Genomic DNA, 23,232 nt, shown 5'->3' on the forward strand with positions numbered 1-23,232 from the left:
AAATCCTCTGGGTAAAAGAAGTAGTTTTCTATTCTGAACTAATAGAAAAGGGAATGGAAAGAGGGAATTGTTTGTTTTGAATTTTAGCAGGTCTGCCATCTTACCGGTTCTCCATTCAAGCGATGAGCTTCTACCAACTCTAGGAACACAGACACACGATCGCTTGCATCAATCTCAATACTTTTTCCTTTTGTTTTTGAGAGAGCTGCAGGCTTTCTCATTCCAGGCAAATTCCTTGCCATCTGTAAGGTTTTAATAGCTTCTGATACTTCTCCGACCTTCTTTTGGGTTTGGGCCTTAATTAAGTGATACATAGGATGTTCTCTCACCTTTAAAAAGAATAAGATAAAAAAGTTTCCCAATTTTACTTGATGCAAAGTATTCAAACCCCTTGCAAGATTTTTTTTAAATATTGACTTTGGCTTCTTTTTTTCCTATAAATAAACACAAATTCAATTCCAGAAAGTTACCTACAAAAATATAAGAATTGTCAGAGTACACAAACTAGTAATTTAGTAAGTTTTTTAACTACAAAGAAACTATGACAAGGGATGAGACTTTGGGAAAGAACAACATTAATTGCTGCTTTATTTTAAACTAGACTGAATTTTAAGGTATTCTGAGTGTCTCCCACACTGCTGCGTGCACACTTCACCAGGCTATGAATTAGAGGAAACAAACAATCTTTATTTGGCACAAGTCTTGCATGCCATTCTTCACCTTCCTAAAACATACTTCACATGAAACAAAAAGTCTGTAAGAGAAATACAGCTCTGTGAAATGGCAAGGACCTCAATTAGGCAGCTAATTAGATACTAATCTTCATCTTTCATGTATCACTTGGAGAAGTAAGATGGGACATGCTTGCAAAGAAATGGTAGTTTCCAGCTAAGTGGTCTCAAGACACTTGGGCACCACTCAGACTTAATGAGTGGTGTGTGTGTGTATACTGTGTTCCCAACTCTGCTAATCCTACATAAAGTTCCACTGAAGCCAACAAATCAAAAATCCCATACTGTAATGTGTAAGACCCATGAGATGTGACTTGTGAGGTGTTAGTTTCACCTTCATGGTCATTTATTTGATAAATATTCAGATATCACATTCATATAAACATTTAGATATTAAATTTGTCGTGGAACGGTTATAAAAAGTTCAGCTGAAAATTACTATATACAAAAACATAGAACTTCAGATGACGGACTCAATAAAATTATTTCATTCTTTTGTTAAACTCACCTCAAAATTATGGCTTAGACAAAGTTCCAAGGACTGAGAACATAGCTTGACATTGTTTTGTGCCAAATACACCTGGGCCATCAGTAAGTGTGCATCTGCATAAGAAGGGTTCCTTTCCAGACAGTAATGTAAATTACTATGGGCTGCTTCAATATCCCCTAGGAGCGGGGAAAGGAAGGTAAAGTGAAAAAGCAGTTGATATGAAATACAGCTCTCTATACATATACATACATATATATATATACACACACACACACACACACATATATATATATGTTGTATACCCAGCATTTTTATTTACCAATCTTTTTTTAAAATAAAAGTCAGCATCCAGTGAATAAACTCATATACAAAGCATCCTAAGACTACGACATGAAATCAAAAGCAGGTCAAAGGTATGGTATTTTCTCATTGCTCCCTCTGTAAATCATTCAATAAATTAAGTTTTTGGGAAACAGTAGATAAAAAACCTGTATTTGTAGGTCTGTACAATTAAGATACTCTCATATAAAGGACCAAGAAGTGAAGAGCAAATGCTCTTCACTTAGTTGTAACACAGTATTCTGCAGTGAAAGAAAAATACTCATTATTATTTACAAGTGTGAAATTAATTTTTTATATTAAATAAACTAAGGAGGCAGTTAACTACCTATTCATATAACTATTACCTGACAAGTACTTCACTTTTGCAGTTAAAAAGACAGCTTGTTGAAGACCAGGCACAGTTTTTACAACAGTTTCAAGAACTGAAGCACAGTGCTTGAGAAGTGGTGAAGGAGACTGCCCAGGACTTACAGGCTAAGAGCAAAAAAACCAAGTAAATAATACAAAAAGAGCACCAACAAACTAACAAAAAAAAAAAAGCATTTGAGTCAACAGGTTTTAGATTTAGATTTATTTTTAAGTCTGAGCTTCACTTTAAACTCAAATGAGCATTAGCAAAGCTTTGTTATTTCCTGCAATCAAAGTAGCTGTAGTTGCGAAGAAATACAAAAACAAGTTTGAAATCTAAGGGGGCAACTTCTTGATATCAGCAGGAACACAAGACAGTCTCAGATTTCAAGGACAATGAAACACTTCAGACCTGACATATGCAGAAGAGTCAGGACATAAACATTTGGTTACACATTCTGAATGACCGACTCAAAGGCCAACTCATCCAACACAGCAGCACCAAGAATTAAATTTCAACAAAGCTGAAGTTGGAACAAACGCTGAGCAGGTTGAGAAGAAAAGGTTCTGGTCCTATCATGCCTACCCTCATCCCACACCACAGAACATATCCATACTGCTAGCAACAAACTGAAAATAGAAGCTGGAAAATAGCTACTCTCATGCAAACTGCCAGTACAACATACCATGTTTTAATTGCTCTTTATCAGAAACATTTTTCCTTTCCCTCTATTACTTTAACTAGTTGCTGGTTTATACATGAAAAAAGGAAAAGGCAACCTAAGCATCATTCTGTTCACAAATAGTATTTTCACAGGACCCAAAACCAAAAGGGAAGCCTCCACCACCTAGCTGACTCCACATTTTCAAGCACCTGTGGTCCTTTTTTGCAATAAAGAGATAAAGAAAACTTCAGTGAAAGCCTATCTTTTCTTCTGAAAACCTTTCTATGGACAAAAATCCAGAAAAGCAGTTTTAACTCCAAATTAAAAACCATCATTGCTGTTCAGTATTTCTGGAACATATCCCAGGGAAATCTTCAGATAAGAGCAAAACCTCCTAGAATGTCACTTCCTATCATCACCATCTGTGACATGTAAATGTCACTGCTACTGATGTTTTAGACTTTCAAATATTGTCATTTTCTTACAGATGGTGAGGCTGTTCATAACAATGTGGAAAACTACTTGTTTTCCTGTTAAGATTTAAAACTCTACATACACATATTTATGGAAAGGTTCTATAATTAGGCTAGAAATAATGACAGCATAACAGAAGCCAGCTCTCACCTATTTCAGAAGAATAATCTATTTAAGGAATACACTATTTAAAGAAACTTCTAATGTGTTTCATCTGCTTTCAAGATGTCAGGTCCCTATTCAACTTGTTAAGTTCTACATGTCTTTGTTGCCAAAACTAGAGCACACAAATTCAGCCACAGAAAACTAAGCCACCTAAGTAAGTGAGATTTTTCACTGGAATGAACAACAGTATAAAAAGGCAGTATTCCACCATACAATTGATCTGCACGTTGATTTTTACCAACATACAAAAGAAAGAATTTATGTATATTGAAAAAATATCCTAAAAATATTTTATGAATAGGGTGGTCAGCGTGAACATCCTACTTTCATAATGTGATAGCTCCATTCACTCTATCATTACAGCTTCCTAAGAGATACTAAAACAGTACAACTACACACACAGAATGTATTGAATAAATATCCCAAGTTTCCTCAGGTGTCATTACTGCCACTTGCTCACATCACAAAATGTGCATTTTTATCATTACTTTGACTAAAAAAGTGGTATAATATCGCAAATCACATTTTTACTTCAAATAAATTAACATTTTAAAAGGAAAAATTTTCTTTTTTTTTTTTTTTTTTGCTTCATGATTAACTGTCCTCAAAATGAAAAATTCCCATTTTTAAGACAGATGTGATCTACAGGTGCTTACCTGTGCTGGACAAAAATTAAGATACTCTCTGATAATTTCTAGCAAGAAATCAGGGTTTAGTTTTTCAAAATATTCCACACCAAGAGGAAATCCATGCAAAGATGAAAAGTGAGTATCCAGAACATCATTCAATAAAGCAAAAACGTCTTCTTGTCTCTTATGTTTTTTCATAGCTAGGACTGCATGCAGGAAAGATAATTCCTACAGAAAAGAAAAAAACAAACACAAACCCCCAAACATTCTGCATATTCCAGATACATTCATCTGTTACTCACACAATACTACATAATTATTAATGTTAGCCACTTTTTTATATTTAGGGATACTCTAAGACATTTAGCATGTTGTAAAGGACACAATTATTCTATCAATTCATTCATTGAATTTGTGCAAGAACCTTCACATTTGTCTGATCACAAAATCTTGGAAATAATATTTGTCCCTCCCTGACATATCAAACTTATGTTCAGAGAAAAAACACAGCTAGAAAGTGATGTTTTTGCTCTGCAAGCAAACAACACACTGACTTAAACAGAAAGAAAAACTGAGACTTAACAGCACTCCATTAAGAATGCTCTGCTCAAGTAACCAAAATACAGAACGTGTAATAGTTAGAAGGCCACTGTTCAGATTGTAATCAAAGTATGTCAGTAAAGAGAGATGCCTCCTACCCCAGATTTTCCAATGGACTGCTGAATTTCATTAAGAAACTCCAACTGATGCTCTGCATCTTCTAATTGCCCTTGTATTAGCTGGCAACGGATAATTCCTGAAATACATGGAAAGACTTTATTGCCAATTCATCATCCTAGTCAAGCAAATGCTTTTTTTTCCAGAACTAACTCTTCCTCTCCTCAACCTCTTCATAAAGCAGTGACAGGAAAAGAAAGAATGGATCAAGACTTATGGTAATGCAAATTTTACATACTGAGGAAAACCTAGGGTAGATGATACACGATTGATACATTAATATGCTATATAACAGTTTGAAATGGTAAATCTTCAACTGGTTCTAGACTAAGCAGAAGCACCATAAAGTCTGGCTTCTAAATTCAGAAAAGGTACAAGAAGGAAAACAACCTCAAGCACAAACACAAACCATTCCTGCAATCTAAAGTTTTAATATTGTTTAAGGCCATAGCACAGTCAAGGAAGAAAAAAATACAGGGAAAAATCTGACAGGCAAATATTTACACTCCATTTCCTTGACACATATGAGACTTTCTATAGTGTGGGGTTTTTTGGATGCAACACATACATCCAAAGTATGATGTTTTGACTTGATTATGGATTTCAAACTAATTTGGACAAAACAAGGACATGGACAGCTTGTTCTATCATGTCCTTGATTTTCTTATTTTTGTAATGCCTAAGAGTTCTCTAGTTCTTTGGTACTACAGAAATTAAATAATAAAGTCAGTAAAATACAGCAAAATGTCTGTTCCTACTATTACTTTGAGAGCTCTAATTTAGAACAGAAAAGATTATTTTTTCAATACAGAAGACCAAAAGACACATTCAGTAAGGAGACAGTGTTGCCACAAGGAAGAAAGCACACAATGAATCTGAGAAAACAACCCAGTGCTCCTGTTCTAATAGTTCTGGATTTTCCTAGTACCAGTAATAGGAAAATTTGACCAAAAAACATTGTCTAGTAAAAATCAAAAGGAAGTGCAAGACCTTACCAGTTAGTGCAGAAACACTTGTTTCATCAAGTGTCATAGCAGTCTTGTACCACTTTTGAGCTTCTTTCACTTTCCCTTGTAAAATCATTTGGTAGCCAAGTTCAGTAGCAAATTCTGCATTGTCAGATGCCAAATCAAATGCTCTTTGTACTAAGGTTTGTGTATGCTGAAGGATGAGCTGGTTCCGGCCACACTAATGGTAAGAACAATCTTTAAGCCTTAAGCTTTTCCTAGTTTTTGGATTCAGTCAGACAAACACACTGAATATAACCAGATCAGTAGAGCAACATCATCTCATGTAAGAATAAATTAGCCTGCAGTAATTCTGTTAAAACTGTGACATTAATGTTGGATGGATTCAGACATAAAAATACAGTACCATATGATAACCAATAGCTGCTTTGAGTCCTTCTCTATAGAATTTTTGATAAATACAGAGATTAAAGAAACCTTCACTTTCAAGGTTACGTGATTGACCTTGCCAATTTCATACAGTAAGAAGATGGCTGGTAAACATTTCAGTGTATTTTCACTGTTCCTCACTTAAAAGCAAGGAGTAAAGCCATTTTTGGAATGAGATGGCTTAAACATTGTAATTCATACTGAATGTGAGTCTTGTAAAATGTGGTTACCAAGGCTACATGAGTTAATCTATTTCAATTGTCCACAATTTTCTACTTTTTAGTAGCTATTTAATGTCTGCCTACCTAAAGAAACACAAAACCCAGGATATATAAACAGCGGTATGCTGCTTAAGGGAAAAAAAAAGCATACTCACTGTTCTACTGAAAGCTAAAGCCATTTTACAGAACAGTTCAGAATTACGTGGTTCTAATCTATCCAGTGCTTTAATCAGGTCTCCCAGTCTTGCTGAAGCCTTGGAGAAAAAGGAATAATATAATAAGTAATAGAAAGAACTAACAAGTTAGGACAATCAAACAGTTTTCACTATAAACTGCTCACATTTTTACTATGCACTAATATATTGAAATGTAAATTCTGAGGTTTTCAGGCTGAGTTAGACTTGAGAATTCTTTTGCTGATACTTTGGAAACTAAAGTGACAATAAAGCAGACCATGTGTCCTTTATCCATGCTCTAAAAAGGTGAAAGGCTCAAGCTAAGTCTGGTATAACAGAGGAGTCCCACAAAGCAAGATAGTCTGAGGAATCTGATCTGTGAATCCTGTTTGGGCTTCAGTGTGATACAGGCACACATGCTCAAAAGCAAAGCACTTCCAAGTGCTCAGAATTTTAACATAAGTTCCTCAAAACACCTAAGGGGATTTTCTGGACATACAATAATAAGGTTCTCAGCGTTTCTTAATATGATTTTAGATGCAGGCACCAGAAATGTGTAAATCCAACAGGCCTTGAAATTTATCCCTTAGTTACATGTGACATTTTACTCCAGAATCTTTAGTTAACACTCAGTTACGTCCAGCAAGGTTCCTTCTGGATGGATCAGCTGGAGTCAGCAATTCTTACTACTTCTTCATATTTCCCATGACTGTGCACAAGACTTAAATTTGATTGTAAGGAGGCTAATGACCGAGTTCTTTCCAATAACTGAAAATGTGTTAAGCAACATAAATACCTTTTCTTCTACAACTTGAAAACACTTACAACACAATGAAAACTTTTTTTTTTTTTGCTAACTTTCTACTTAAATTATACCAATTTTTGCATAATGAGAAAAAACACAGAAGGAATTTTTGCTGACAATTTAGATCAGCTGTTTTAAAGCTTCCTAAAAATGGTTCAAGTGCTGTACATACAAAATACATGTGTATAGCCCTGTGCAAGAAAATGGATCTTGGGAATAGAAGGAAAAATAGCACAGAATGCTTACAGCTGAAAAAACCCCACAATAATTATCGAAAAATGGTGAACAAAACACTGGTGTAACAACTATGAACTGCTTTCAAAAACCTATCACTACAAGACCTCATTATTTCCCTTATTTCAATTAATAAAATCTCTAAAAATAATGAAAGGCTTACAATAACTCATGAATTTATCAAAAAGAGCATTTGCACTAAAACGATCACTTTGATCATTCAAATCAACATGATTCAGTCAGGTGTCCAGATCAGATTTCTGTTTGGCCTGACACCTGTTCACTGGAAAGATGAAGGTTAAAAATTATCTTTTCCTTTGCATCCAGAAAACATCCCAGCAATATGCCAGAGTAGCCACTCAAATGAGAACAGGTGAATTTATCTCCTGCAGATTAGTGCAGCACAGGACCAGCCAAAGTGTATGAGGAGAATACATAAAGAAGACAGCATTTGTAGGGACTAGAGGCCACATGCACTATGTTGTGCTCAACATTCTGCTAATAAAATAACTCACCTCAGACACATTTCCTCCCCTGCACAGATGATGCAGGGCCTCCATTCTTATGGCTTCTAAATTGAGAGGATCTTTCTGCAATAGTCTGAAGTCAAACAAAAGGTGAAATGTAAAGAAACCAAACCAAACACTTGCTCAATCATCTATTTTATCCTAAAACTGGAATAGGAAAACTTGTATTTTACAGCCATTTTACATCATGGATCTCAACCAAAAGCACAGCTCTTATTTTATGCCTATCTCAAGAAAGAGCCTCTTCTATCCAAAATGGATTCATCTACTGATTCAGCATCCTCACAGAATTGCAAGGCTGGTTTCTAATGAAACTTTAATTTCTTGAAATTCATTTTTTAACAACTGATGCAACTAATTGAGATTCATTAACAACGAATGGAAACCTATCTACTTTTGTTTCAAACTGTCCTTTGGGTGTAAACATGGCAAGAAAAGAACTTAGTAGTGTGCTACTTCATACTCAACCTATGTGCTGTTTCAATTGTCTGCTCCCAGTCCTGCAAGGCGAGTTGTAGCTTCATTTTCTTTACGAAAGCAGGAATGAAGTTTGGGAAGTTTGCAATTATCTGGTTCACAATTTCCAGAGCACCCGAGTAATTCTGTCGGACCTCAAAATACTGTGCCTAATGGAAGGAAGAGAAGCCATATCAAGAGCCAAGAAGAGCCACATCAAGAGAGTACACTCACACAGGTGAGAAGATTCAGAAATTCTTTCATACAGAAACCAGGAAAAAGAGCTAGAGAGAAAGAACTCTTTCCTGAAGTAATGGTTTTACCTGAGTCTCAACCACAACTAGGCATACTGCAACAATCAAATAGCAAAGGATGATGTGTAAAGCCTGGTGTGTGTGGCAAGTGCTCTGTAACAAAGGTAACTGCAGTATTGACAACTTACTGGTCAATTGCAAGCAAGAAAAAACCAGACGAAGCTGAAGAGTAAAATTGCTTTATTAGGTTTCAAATACCTTTGTATGAAGTATCCCACATTTTTAGGATATTTAACACAACCCACTGATGAAACATTTATTCAAGCTCTGAGGCATGTACCTTGCAAAAACCCACACTCAGCAGGTAACTATTGCTGTTGCCAGTATTAACAATTTTCTAACTGCAATGCAATTTACAGGGTATTCAAAATACAAAATTTTCAGAAGTCAAGAATAAATTGAATTAATTAAATTAATTCAAATAGAAATAAATTTAGCATTGAAACCCTGTTTTGCTTTGATGCTTTGAATTTACTTACCATATTACAGATGACTATATGTGTGCTGTTTTATTTTGTCTTTTTAAGACAGAAATTATGCAAACACAGTCAATTTTGAGAGTTCATTTTTTACACCCTAGGGAGATTCATGTCTGTCTAAACCTTAATTACTAAGTAACTACATTTGACATATACTCTTAATCTAATTCAATGATCCACAGGCAGCCAAGCACACACACCTAACCAAATACCATTGTGCACACTCTCCTGAAATTCAGTCTTCTAATATTCATTCAACAATTTCTTCTACACTTAGCTTTGGAATACTAAACAAACATCATGTGAATGAGTAACAATGTCTGCGATACAAAGCAATATGCTCTGAAACAGAAAATGTGTAAAGAAAACAATTCATGCCACTGCTTTAATGAAATATAATAATTGATGTTTACATGAACACAAGTGAACACACGAAATAGACTAATGACAACTACAAAAGAGTGTTAACAATATTAAGAAAAAAACCACTCTACATTGTTTAACTATTGCATTTTGGCACACAGCAATTCTGTAATGTGCATAGGTGTCCCCATGCAAAAAGGAAGAGACTACACACTTTTACATTTTCAAGTGAATTGAAACTCATTTTATATGTATAAATAGAAAAGTTTTCTCATGTGTATAGCCAAATCATAACAACAGTACACATTTGGATTGTCTGAATTTAAACTATACCTTTCTTTTCACATCAGTGTCTAAAGAACCTGAAAGTATCTACAGGGCCTAAGCTGTACCTCTGTTCCTTGGACAAGCTCATTATGCACTACTCTTATCAGCATCTCTCCAAGACTAAGATAACGTTTAGGAAGAGTTAAAATAGTGAAATAAACTTACTTTACCAAGCAGTGCAAAAACATCATTGCCCTCCTGCAATGCTTCATCAAAGTATTTCAGAGCTTTTTTAATGTGAGTTTCTTTCCCACAGGTGAGATCAAGCCATGCCTTCAAAATTAACCCCTGTTAACAAAATACAAATCGGAATTCTTCGCTAACATGGTTATAGAAAATTACAGTAGATACAATAAGCAGAAATAACCTAAATAGAGGACTTAGAGTATCTATTTTAACTGCTTCAGAGGCATAATTATAAGCAGTCTTTAGCATAACCTAACACTTGGGTAATTTATTCCAGAGTTAAATTAACCAAACAGTGTATTTACTGACAGAATTAGAAAGAAACACCAATGGCACCTAACAAGTCTAACGTGCTCAGCAGTCAGAACAAAACCTCACAAACATGACCACATTAGACAGAGTATTTTCTGCAAACATTTCAGCACAATGCTTTCTTAACATTTTGTTTATATGAGACACTGAGAAACGTAACAGTGCTGCAAAAAGGGAGAAACTTGAGGTTTTTCTTCTACTTTCTGATTTAAAAGAAAATCTTTTACGTGCAAGGCAAAACTCTTTGACATTTTTCAAATCTTCAAAAGTATTATTAGAAAGAACACCTAAACAATTAAAAGGCTAAATGTGTCTTTTCATTGAAGAACTTACTACTTATAATGAATAAAATTTATTTCCCTTATGTGATCCAAATATTAATTGTAACTTAAGTAAATAAAATCTATTTTGAAGTGTATTTAAAAGCAAAGGTTAGTAGAAGAGCCATATTTTGTAACTGCTAACAATCAGGATCATGATTTTGTTATGCAATGGAGACTGGCTGAACTTTATATACTCCAGCATTTTTTTAAAGAAAGGCAGGTGTTGTACTTCCATACAAAGAATACAAAAACTATCTTATCAAAATTAGTGTATACTAAACAAATCATATTTCACCAAGTTTAAAGATTCTGAACCACCTCCCAAAAAATCAGATGTAAACATTTAAACATAATTTCATATTACCAAACTAGATAAAGAGCTAATCATAAGCAAACTTCTAAAAAAATTCTATATATTTAAATACTAATGTACTTTTTATTTTCTATGCATGTGTCTGTAAAAAAATTAATTAATCACTTTGAATATTTTTAAATACTTCAGCTGGAAATATTTCACACTAAGCAACACCCACACAGTATTGCCTAAGAATAAAAAGAAGCAAACAAAATCAAACTACTATTGTTTTAATAAGCAAAGTCATAAATACTACTATTTTACCAAAGTGACCTATCCTGAGTCTTTTTAGGAAGTACCATATTATTGTTTTGTGATGTCCTTAATTACTTCTTCATTATTATAAGTAATTTCTACATTAGTATAAATTAGCCAATAAATTAGTTCTTATTTAAAATAATTACCAATTTAAATTTTTAATCACTGTTTGTTTGAAAGCTAAGCCTTACTTAAAACATACTTCCAGAAACTAATGTTTAGAAGAATAGTTGCAGATTTCTAACTCACGTAATAGATCAAACATAAAACTATAGAAACAAATTGAACAGTGTACTGAACCACACAGCACAACATTTTTGTTTGATATTACTGTAAAATATTGCATTCAGTTTTAACAGCTCTGCCTCAAATATGCTTAACAAAAAATAAGCTAAATTTTTTATGTTACTATCCTAGAACTGAAGCTGATACCTCCTTTAAAAAATAACATAGTAGGTTTTCAGCAACCTCTTTAGAGAGTCAAGATTTTAATGAATTGTAATGTCTGCATATAAGTGCCAAAGACAATGCTATATATACCACTTATTTCAGTAAAACCCTAGGCAAATTTTGCTTTAAGTAACAGCTAACAATTTATATCCCTAATCCTCCGGGTATTTTTGAGCCTTCAGATCAAGATGTCTCCCTCTAGTGAGGCTATCATGCTTATTTTTTTGCTAGGAATTACAAGGCTTGGTATCAAGTAGCAATACTGGCTTAAGTACATATTATTTCCATTTATTGATTTATTTTCATTTATTATGCCATTATTTTTTATTTACTAACTGAAAATTAATATTAGTCAGCAAAAAAAATTATGGAAATTTACTCAGCTGGTCAAATGAATTTACAACAGTAAGAAGTATTAGAACACAAAATAGTTCAGGATAACTTCCAAACAGCACTAATGCCATAAGTCTAGCTTCAGAGTATGCATTGTCCTAATAATCTTTTACGTTACAGAAAGGTAAGAACCAGTTACCTCTTTACCACCACCAGAAAATCTGATCATTCTATCAACATATTCACGGGCTTTGTCCTCACGACCAAGATGCCACAAAAACAAGCCAGCATAGTACAGAGCCTGCTGGCCTGCTGCTTTACGCTGCTCCTTCAGTCTTGCATCCAACTCCAGAATAGCATCTCGATCTGAAAAGGTTTAGTTCAGAGCTCTTGTTGACAGCCTCTCAAAACATTATAAAGCAACAGCACGTAAACCAAGGGCTCCCAGAGCAAACACTGTTTCTGTACTGTACACTGATAAACGTGGCAGACAGTCCCACCCAATCCGTAATATTTAGCAGGTACAGATGGAAAAGGCCGGAGAGGGTTCCCAACAACACGGTTGATGGGGAGGTCCCAGAAGTGGGGAAGTCTCAGACCACTGGCAGTCAGCCAACCTGATGTCCATCTAGAAGGGCAGGAAAGAAAGATCTGGAAAACTACAGGCCTGTGAACCTGACCCTGGTGTCAGGTCAAGGGTCAGGCGTGTGTATAAGTGCCATCACCCAGCACCCAGGGCACCCAGGAGATCAGACCCAGCCAGGCACTGGGAAAGGCAGAAGCTGCCTGGCCAGCCTGATCTCCTGCTATGACAATGGTGACCCACCTAATGAATGAGGGAAAGGCTCTCACTCTCACAGAGTCTTGAGATCCACAATAATTTTGCTCTCCTGCAACATTAATCCTCAGGGACTTGAGCAGTTTCACATCAAATTGTTTAACAAACTCTCAGCAGCAGCAGCTATAAATCTCCATAGTGAGAAAGATACTGCAGCAATAGTTTAACAACCACTCAACGTACCTGATAAAACAACTCTTATTTTGAGAATGTAATTCCTAACAAAATTGTTCCAGCTTTTAGACTGGAGAAAGGAACACCAAAACTCACAAAACTATCTTCTCTATTTGTATGGTCAGGATAATTTAAAAGATAGAAATGGCATAGCTTTAAAGACTTATCAAGTTGCAGTTGTACCCAAAACTACAAATATCAGATATGAGTGAACAACAATCACAAAAAGCTTGATTCAATTTTTTTTTCCTTTAAAAGATTCTTCATCACAGTGGATAAGTAAGATTTTGTGTGGGGGTGTGTTTTATTTTAATATTCACTCTTATGCTTCAGAGTTAGTGGTTTGGTATTTTGTCTACAATCTTGGTAAGCATCACTCAATTCAGTAACAGATTCTATGTCAAATGCAAAGCCAGAGTAAACCTTTTTAACTGAGGCAGAACTAGCCTGCAGCCCTCAAGCTTTCACACAGAGCTGTCTAAAACATGAACCAGAATGTCTTAATAGGCATACCTGGATTAGGGCTCTTTTTATGGGCATAAATCAGAGCCATCATTGTACAAAGTGACACCTCTGGTTTGTTTTTAATAGACTCCAACTGTCGAATACTTTCTTGGACATCACCTAATAAAAAAAAAGAACAGAATAAGCTATCACACTTTTCAAGACAAAGAATATAATCATCAAACATCAATCTGACTTAAATTTTCCCTCCTATTTTTTCTTCTGTGCTTTTGTTCCTTATGCATATACCCACTTTCACTTGTTTGTGCAAGTCTTTCAAACAGACACAGGAAAGAAAATAGCATCTCAATGCAAAGAACTTGAATAATGTGCTAATTCTGCCAATTGTCAGAAAGAGGAAAATCATATTTATTGTTTTATACAGGGCATTGAGCAGCTTTTTTTGCTCCTGTTCCTTTATATAACCAGTATTTTTGCCTTACTTGTGTGAATATTTTCAACATTAGCAAAATAGACAGTACTGAAAAATGACAGGATTTTTACATAAAAACATACGGGAGTTTGGGAACAGACACACTCCCTCAAAACCAGCACACCTTCCTAGACCTGTCTCAGCTCTCCCCAGGTTTGGTTACTTGTTAATATTTCTGACATCCTTGGAATATACACGTTGCTAAATAAACTTCTCAGAACAGTATAATTTACACAAAGATCCCCCCAGTAGGTATTAGCTGTCAGTTTCCCTGAGACAGAGGATTCAACAAAACTAACAGAGCTGCTTTGAAGGGAAGAGCTGTTAGCTGGCAGACCCTAGTGAGTTTCTGATCAAATGCAATATGCGTTAGGGCAGGGCTCAAATTCACTCCAAGGAACCCATTTACCTGACCCATGGTCATGAAACCATGAAAAAGAGAAATATTTGTTATTTCTCACTTTGGTACGATGCTGCCTAGACCGCTTTCATTCAAGCTGGGGAGGAGCGGTGACAGATGATAACACACCGGTTATCCACTCAACCCAGCATACATTCAGGCTCCCCTACACCGATTTTCCCTGCTCAGCGGACTAAGGGCTGAGCTCTGGTAGGCGAGGCAAGGCAGCCCAGCGTTCCGGGAGGAGCGGCCCCCCCGTTACCTGCCCTCAGCGCGCCGTAGGCCCGGTAGAAGAGCAGCACGGGGTCCGCGCCCAGCCGCGCCAGCGCCTCGTCCGCCGCGGCCCGGGCGTGCTGGAAGAGCCCCTCCTGGCAGTAGTAATTGAGCAGCGCCTGCGGGGAAGCGGCCGCGGGTCACCGGTGCCAACGCCTCGCCCCGGGACGGCCCCGGGGACACCGCGCCCACTGCCCCGTCCCGTCCCGTCCCGGCCGCCCGCAGTCCCGCCCGGCACCCCCGGCCGCTCCCATCCCTCCCTCCTTCCCAGCCGCTCCCTCCGCCGGGGCGGGACGGCGGTGGCGCCCACCTGCTGCACCTCGGCGTCCATCGTCGCTACCCAACGCCACTGCGGGGGGGCTCCGGAAGGGTGAGGACGGCGCCCTGCCATTGGCTTGGGTGGGAAGGAGGCGGGAGAGACACGGGAAGAGAAACTGTGGAAGGCGGCGGGCGGGACCCGCGAGCCGAGCCCGAGCCAGCGGGCGGGAGGCTGCCGCCGCCTTGGCGCCCCCTGCCGGCCGTGCCTCAGGAGCGCTCGCCGCCAGGATGCCGAACGGAAGCTCTGGGGATGGGCTCGTTTCCTTGCTTTTCTTGGCTGAACGTACGACTAAGTGGCCTACATTCCATAGGTTTCATAATGTACCCTGAGCACGTCAAGTTATGTGGAACTTCTCTTAGAAATACAATAGCAATAGGGTCAAATCAGAGAGAGGAACTTCGGTCCCCCCCTTCTTTCCTCCTGGAGAATTAGAGTTGCAAAGACTAGTAAAATTAGGGTTGTCCTCTGGAGGTGAAAGCACCCTCAGCCATAATTTCTAGACACGGAAACAGAGGTTGCTAAAGAGCATTCCTTTGGAATGGGAGCGCAGTGTGTCCCCCAGGCAGTGGACGAGGACAAGGAGCAGAAGCCAGCCTGCGCGGAGTTTGTAGGAGAAGCTGCTCGGCTCTCCTGGCAGAGTGTGCTCAGAGTGACCTTTCCTAGCAAGTCCATTACACGTGGAGTTCCTTTGTCACAGGTTCCCATCCTCAGCATCAGGAAGGTGCCAAAGAAACACTATGCAATGAGCATTCCTTGCTTTCCTTCTTGGCCAAGACAATCCTCTGATTTTCCTGCTGTGTTTAAGTTCTGCTTGACTTGTCCTGAAGCACCATTTAGGCTTCTGTAACATTTTAAACCTATTAGAGGCATGAAAAGCAAGTTGGGGTTTTTTACATACTTTTTTAAGGTAACTGTTTAAGACATATTCTGTCCACATGTTAATCTGAAAATACTTATCTTTTCATTTTGATACTTAGGCATTTTGAATCAAAGCTGTAGACCTCTTTTTTTCATAATGTATTTCACAACAACTTTACAGAGAAAAATTTTCCTCCCTTGAAAAATTGTTGATGAATTTCAGGGAAAATGCTATGAAATTTTATTTCTGCATTAGCAGAAGCAAGCATACAGACTACGACTGCTCATCAACTGGTTTCATATGAAGTTCAGCATTCACCTGTGAGTGTTTTCATTGTGAGTTGTAGGGGAATGCAATATAAAATTATGTAAACATGTAAAATAAATATTTATAGAAATTCACTGAAGCAATTGATAAAGAATAAGGAAGAGGCCCTCTTTCCAGATACTTTTGGTTTTCCCTTATTGGTATCTGGTTGCTTCCAGGAATGGGGTGCTTTCAGAGAGATTTTTAAAATTCCTGAGGAAAAGATCAATGATTTATTCATTCCAACACCATTTCACCATTTTCAGAAATGCACTCACGTGTGAGTTGCTCTGCAGCCTGTTTGTGAGCAGCACTCAGCAAGAATAAACCGGCTCTCAACCCAATGTCATGGATCTAGTACTATTTTCTGTCCTCATTTTGTCTTTGAACTCTTGAATGCTCAGTTCTCATTCCTATGAGTGCTCTGAGCCTCCTGGGACACACTCAGGGCAGCTCTGGTATTCGATGGCTGTGCACCCTGCATGGAGCTGCTGCATGAGCTCACTCAGGGCAGAACTACTGATACATGCAGAAGCATCGTGCTCACTGTCTAACACACATCAAGTAAGGAATTCCTAATTAGTGACTAACAAGCAAATCCCAAGGATTTTCTTACGTGGAAGAACAGTATAGCTGCTGTAGAGGTTTTTCAGTATCCTCTCATTCTGTGGTTTAAAAGTATACCCTTCTTTATATTAATGTCAGGTAATAAACACAAAAGGAATGTACAATAAAAAATGTAATCTTTATTATTTTGACGCCTTAATAATGTTCTTTAGCATCAGTTAGGGTAATAGCATTTTCCTGCATGCAGTCCACTAATACAGATTTAGTCAATAATTTTAATAAAAGTAATCTATATTTAATTTTCCTGTGTAAGAAACATAAAATGTCCTGATGGATTGGATTATACAATTTTTCTACTTTCTCTTTGTGAAAAAATATTGTGGACCCTAGATAATATTTAGAACTGCTCTAGTGCAGCATGAATGAAAAAAATTATCTGTGAGTAAACATGAGGAAAGATTCAGAATTCTCTGAAAGAAAGGTTGTATCTGAAAACTTATGATGCAGGCACTGCTTAGACATTCAATTTGAACTTTAGATCATTTTCCCATCTGCAAAAATAAAAGACCAGCTTTTTAGAAGCAAATTATGAACTTATTTTGCAGAAATTATTTATATGTTGGCAAATGCTGTAAAAAATAAGATCCTACATTTATTCATTCACTTAGTTTTATCTTGTTCTCTGGAGTTCTTCTGAAAAAGTGCTATGGACTGAAAGTAACAAAAATGTTGTGGCATTAACCTGAAGATCAAATTCAGTTCTTGCTTTATGTACATAATGCTGAAAAATAAAATAAAATGATTTTTACAGTATTTATATTTGCTTATAAAATCCTAACATTATTTTCAACAGGTTTAGTAGTTTTCAACATCTGTACAGTTTGGATATACACTATATGCTTTTCACTGAAAATTCAGAGATGTAAAACAAATAAGCTCCTAAATAGCTGCAAAATATTGCTCAGTGGTATGGAGGAATGAGGTCTTTTTGAGTAGTTTATTTCATTTAGCTCTGATGTATGGCTTCCATGTTTAAGAATCCTGGACAGTCAAAGGAATAGCAGCATAGGCAATATAAACATGCATTGATTGCATCCAAACTATCTATAATGGTAGATAATACATTATTTTACCTGTTGAATGCTTGCACACTACACTTATTGTGGTACATATTTGATGCAATAAATGTGCTAAAGTCATTATCTGTTTGCTCAAACATGCACCACAGGTTAAAAATTATTTACACAGCAGAGAGCTTTTCATTAACGTGTACAACATCAACCTTACTGAGAGCTGAAGATGGCTAAACAATACTGCAGGATAAAGCAGAACAACTTTTTAGAGGGCTCTTTTTGATCAATTTGGTGGGCTGAGGCAGATTCGTTTAGTATTCGTATGCAGAAAGACATTTGACAAAGACTAAATCTGTGACTCCAGACCTAGGAAGAGGTTTGCACCTTCTGAAACTTAATGGTCTGTGCAAAAAGTAAACCATATTTACTATTCTTGTGAGTTGTAGAGGACTTTACAGGCATACTAAGACTTGTTTGAACATGAAACAACATGAGTACATTAATTAAGCACCTCAAAATCTGTTATTCCTTTCCAGAAACACTGTGCTAAAAAAATCTGTTGTTCTTTGTGACTTAATGTTATATTCATGCATGATCTATTAGTGCAGCATGCCTCCATGCAAATAATTTCTGTGTGTATATTAGTTGTATAGTAGAACACCTGGCCCTTGTACCTGTAAAGGTGTACTTAATTCCCTTCCCCAACAGAAGCCCCGTTTACAAAAATAGTCACATATAATAAACAACATATGAATAAAAACAAGATGAATCCACCAACACAGATTTTGTAAAAATATGAAGTATGTGGCAGTTGAAATGCAAACAGTGGATAGAGTTATCATATTGATTTATGCTAAACACACAAATACTTGGTTTCACACCCCTTTAACTGGTCCCTACAGTCTGTGTAGCCATTTTTCTCTCCTCTTCAGCAGTGTCAGCTGGTAGTGAGAACAGTAACCTCCTGTCAAGGTTGTTTCTTCTTATCACAGTCACAGTCACTGACAAGGGGTCACTGTCTTTTAATAGGCACTGACCTTTAATGTACAGTATATTTGTAAAAATTGTCAGTTTGGCATAGACCTCCTTCAGGAGTCCTGTTGACACAAACACATGATCCTTACAGGCTATGAGCTACTTTGCACATATATGATTTTTCTGGCTATTTGCTCTTATTTCTGACCATCTTTATCTTCCTTTTCATGCTTTTCTTTGACTGGCCTTATTACACGATCATAAGAAGGCGGACAAACTGCTGTTGATGCGGTTATGTCTGTTTTCTCTGTAAATGAGTTTTCATTTAACTTGTCAATAAGAATTTCATCTTTCATACCCTGACCAGCCCCACCTTCAGTTTTATTTTTGTTATAGATAAAGGAAGCTTGTTTTACTGTTCGTTTTAAGAGGTGACGTCTGTAAGCACGCTGAATGATGACAGCAGACACTTCCTCCTGTTTTCGTTTCAGTGTGGTCGTAATTGGTTCATAGGAAGCTTTAGAAGGATTGGATGCCATAAACCGATCTTCCATCTGTATTCTGAGGGCGTCCATCTCCCCACTTTCTCCCAAAACACGCTTTGTGAAAGCAAACAAGATGTCAAGGCAGTGAATTCTGTCACCGCTCACCATGGGCAGATCCATTGCAATAAGCTGGACTTTGTTGGGTTTGGGTAGATGAAGAGGAGGCTCAAGTGCTGCTGCAAAATCAGATAATTTCTCAAATTCCATGAATTGTGTTGCGTCAGGGTCAAACTTCTCCCAGACTTCATAGAACATCTCAAAGTCATCCTCACTCAAGGGTTCGGCGCTTTCCTCAGTAGCAACACCAAAGTTCTCCAAAATCACAGCAATGTACATGTTCACCACTACCAGAAAGGATATGATAATGTAGCTGACAAAGAAGAAAATCCCAACAGAAGGGTTGCCACAGTCACCTTTCACAGAGCTCCCTGGATGAGCCTTGTTGGGGTCACAGTCTGGCTCCCCACTGTTGAGAATCGGGGCGAGCAAACCGTCCCAGCCGGCGGACGTGGTGATCTGGAACAGGCAGATCATGCTGTTGCCAAACGTTTCAAAGTTGAACATGTCGTCAATCCCAGCTTCCCTCTTGACATAGGCAAAGTTGGACATGCCAAAGATGGCATAGATGAACATGACCAGGAAGAGCAGCAGCCCAATGTTGAACAAAGCAGGAAGAGACATCATCAAAGCAAAGAGCAGAGTGCGGATTCCCTTAGCGCCTTTAATGAGGCGCAGGATTCGACCGATTCTGGCAAGTCGGATGACTCTGAATAGTGTGGGAGATACAAAGTACTTCTCAATCATCTCAGCCAAAAACATTCCTAAAAAAGAAAAAAAAGAAAAGAAAACCAAGGTACATTACCACTTAATCTCCATATCACAATAGAAATTTAGAAGCAGAGTTTTAAAATTGGCAGTTTTATGTAGCAATTACAGATTTTCTGTAGATTACGCTGGCATAGTTTCTTTTTAAGCAGTTATACATAATATTTGCAGGTGCAATAAATGTTGGATGATTATAACAGTTTTGATGGTTGGTTTAGCTAAATTACAAATTAAAATGTAAAGTTGAATGACTTGGCTGTAAATCTTGCGATGGCAAAAGCTCACCATATAGCTTTGTTCAAGTAAGAGTTCACCTCCTGTTCATTTTACCTTCCTTTTAGTTTCATTAACAAGACTTACCTACTATGGAGAGAATGACAACCACAAAATCAAAAATGTTCCAGCCTATAGTGAAGTAGTAATGGCGAAGTGAAATTAATTTCAGGACACATTCTCCAGTGAAAAGGACAATGAACACCAGGTTTATCCAGTATAAAATATTTTCCATTTCTTCGCTCTGGTCATCAGTTTCTACCATCATGGTAACCATGTTAAGACAAATAAGAATCATGATGCTGATGTCAAATACTTGCTGTGTCACAAAATCAAAGACCATTCCTTGGAATTTATTCTGAGGAAGAAAGAAAAAAGAAACATCCAATACAAACTGTAATTTATTTACATTTCCTGTTAGAAGAAAGTAGAAAAACACATGCAGTAAGGCTTATGAGACTTCAATAAAATTGTAACTAGTGTACACTAGTTACTAATTGAGTACTCAAATACAACAACTTAGTTCGGCCTCCTGTGTTGCATATTCATATATAAAATAGTTGTAAGTGAAAATTTTTTTTTGTTTTATTTTTGTTTTCCATTTCTGCTGACTAGTGCCCTGGTTACTGATAACTTTCAATTGGCATATTTCTGCTGTCCCTGTATCAATAAAAAATCTTTGTAAATATCTATTCATCTGATGTGTATAAATAATTTTACCCCTGGTCTTGGTATAGGTTTTTGTGGTTTTTTGGATCCCAGCTTTTTCATTGCATTGTAGTATTTCTTCTGCTCTTCTGTCATAAATATGTCTTGACCTCCAAAGTAAAAACATGAAATCAGAACTGGTTATAATCACATTTATATGCAGTGCTGAAAAACATGAGTGATTCAAAAATCAAGTAGACTAAATTGGGAAAAATCTCTTAGCTATCAAATGCATCTGTCTACAATCTGTGTCTTTAGTATAGAAATCTGGACATCCAGATCACTCAAAACAAGAAAAAAAATGCAACATCTTTTTACAGTTACTTTCCTGGAACTCCAAGATATCATTTCCATTACCTCTTTTCTTTTATAGTAAGAGATACAGTAAAGAGTATTTGAGATAAATTGAGATAGTCTGGGCTGCTCAATACTGTCACTTCTGAACTGTGATTGTAGTGAAACAAAGGAAAAAGACAAAGCCAGGCTGTCAGTATAGAAATGTGCTTTAGGTATCTCTAGTTTAGCAATCACGTTAGCATTTGGGCCCAAAGTCTTCAACGTTCTCCAGAAGATGGATTATCAGACTTTGGAGAAACTTCGCTGAAAATTGAAGATTGGTATATTAAGAGCAAAATGCTCTCTTTTAAATCTTTTATTGTGATTATTTCTGTGTTCAATGAAGTTCTATTTAGCAAAAGCATGAACCTGCCTTTGAAGTCTGACAGTGAGGATAAAGAAAGAATTATAGGTCTTTCATATTTCTAATCAAAATCCAAGTAACCTTGTGTTAGAGACAGCTTGAATGAAAGTCTGTGAGACTTCCCATACCCCTTGAAGAAAATTTTTCCTAGATAAGAGATACTTGCAGACATCTAATTCCAGGAATGCCAATGCACCTGTAGGACTGGATACAGCCCTTTGTGGATGACTGTGTGGGAAGCTTGAAGATGTGGGAATGCATGGACCATAAGCTGGACAGGCTCCCTGACCATATACCTCTACATTTCTACATGTAGAGCAACCAGAAATCTTGCTTAGTATTTCTCATTATTAACATAAACCCAAAGAAAGTGATGCAGTCCAGTAAAGTAAAAATAAACTTGTAATTCATAGCTGCTTTGGTCCTTGAGCTTTCCTCGCTTTATCTATTTACAAAAAATAATTTTTAAGGCGAGCGTTTCCTACTCAGACCATCTGTACCCCTGAGATTATCTACATCTGCACCATGAAATGATAAAAAAAGGTTCTGAAATAGTTACAAACCACTCCTGCTCTATATAGTTTCAGATTGCTCAGTGCCACAAAGTAGAACTTGAATACTTGGGATTACTAAAACATCATCTTTAATTGCATGATGAAATGATTTTTCAGCTAGCAATTTTTTTGTGTATTCAGAGAATAACTAAAAATAAAAAGGAAAAAACTCCAAGAAGTTAGGAGTGCTTTAATGCAGGGACCTAATTAAGGGGTTGGATCATGCAGGAAGATTTCATAAAGTTTAGTCATGAAAAAGCAGATGACTGGAGGAAGACTAAACTGGGAATTGACAAAAGAAGGATCTGTGCCATTCACTAAATGAAAAGTCTCATGACTTTAACGAGTACTGCAGGTATGATTTTGTCATAGCATGCTGCGGCTTTTTCAATTTTCAACAAGCTATGTGAGTACTTTCCATGTATTATGCACCTGAAAAATACCTTATTTTAGAATATCTTTAGAAGAGAAATGAAACAATACTTATCTTCTTTTTTTGCTGATTGAAGTTGTCAATAATGACACCAATGAACAAATTCAGGGTGAAAAAAGACCCGAAAATTATAAAGATGACAAAATACAAGTACATATACAAGTTGTCTTCATACTTGGGTTGGTCTAACACCTAAGGGGAAAAAAAAGAGAAATATGATTCCTAAGACTTCATGTGAAAATTTCAACCAAAAAATTGGCAACCTTGCACAAAGTGCCACCAATAGTTTGTATTTGGACAACATTCCTATCACTTATATTACTATATTTTTTTCTATTCTACCTCTTGCTGATAGCACCTGGCAGTTTGCATTCAATTGCCCACATTTTGTTACCA

At 37.0% G+C, this 23,232-nt stretch overlaps 2 protein-coding genes across 21 annotated transcripts in view; both read right to left on the minus strand.

Annotated features, from left to right (window-relative positions):
• Positions 1–15,119, minus strand: part of TTC21B (tetratricopeptide repeat domain 21B) — a 32,651-nt gene extending 17,532 nt beyond the window's left edge. For all 5 annotated transcript variants that reach the window (XM_059853009.1, XM_059853006.1, XM_059853008.1 and 2 more), the window contains exons 1-14: positions 15,010–15,119; positions 14,689–14,818; positions 13,603–13,713; positions 12,277–12,443; positions 10,026–10,148; positions 8,390–8,547; positions 7,910–7,994; positions 6,335–6,433; positions 5,557–5,749; positions 4,543–4,640; positions 3,872–4,072; positions 1,908–2,037; positions 1,240–1,397; positions 105–329 (exon numbers count right to left, since the gene is read on the minus strand). In XM_059853009.1, the coding sequence (XP_059708992.1) occupies positions 105–329; positions 1,240–1,397; positions 1,908–2,037; positions 3,872–4,072; positions 4,543–4,640; positions 5,557–5,749; positions 6,335–6,433; positions 7,910–7,994; positions 8,390–8,547; positions 10,026–10,148; positions 12,277–12,443; positions 13,603–13,713; positions 14,689–14,818; positions 15,010–15,090 (1,959 nt within the window). In that variant the 5' untranslated portion in view covers positions 15,091–15,119. The remainder of the gene's footprint in view (positions 1–104; positions 330–1,239; positions 1,398–1,907; positions 2,038–3,871; positions 4,073–4,542; positions 4,641–5,556; positions 5,750–6,334; positions 6,434–7,909; positions 7,995–8,389; positions 8,548–10,025; positions 10,149–12,276; positions 12,444–13,602; positions 13,714–14,688; positions 14,819–15,009) is intronic.
• A 1,790-nt stretch (positions 15,120–16,909) lies between these two features.
• Positions 16,910–23,232, minus strand: part of LOC132330539 (sodium channel protein type 1 subunit alpha) — a 63,296-nt gene continuing 56,973 nt past the window's right edge. For 14 of the 16 annotated variants that reach the window (XM_059853025.1, XM_059853022.1, XM_059853018.1 and 11 more), the window contains 4 exons: positions 22,891–23,028; positions 21,162–21,266; positions 20,529–20,799; positions 16,910–20,164 (listed from right to left, as the gene is read on the minus strand). In XM_059853025.1, the coding sequence (XP_059709008.1) occupies positions 18,996–20,164; positions 20,529–20,799; positions 21,162–21,266; positions 22,891–23,028 (1,683 nt within the window). In that variant the 3' untranslated portion in view covers positions 16,910–18,995. The remainder of the gene's footprint in view (positions 20,165–20,528; positions 20,800–21,161; positions 21,267–22,890; positions 23,029–23,232) is intronic. The other 2 variants (XM_059853027.1, XM_059853024.1) reach the window with 2 other exon arrangements.

Source organism: Haemorhous mexicanus, chromosome 8 (genome assembly GCF_027477595.1).
Source record: "Haemorhous mexicanus isolate bHaeMex1 chromosome 8, bHaeMex1.pri, whole genome shotgun sequence".
Lineage (NCBI taxonomy): Eukaryota > Metazoa > Chordata > Aves > Passeriformes > Fringillidae > Haemorhous > Haemorhous mexicanus.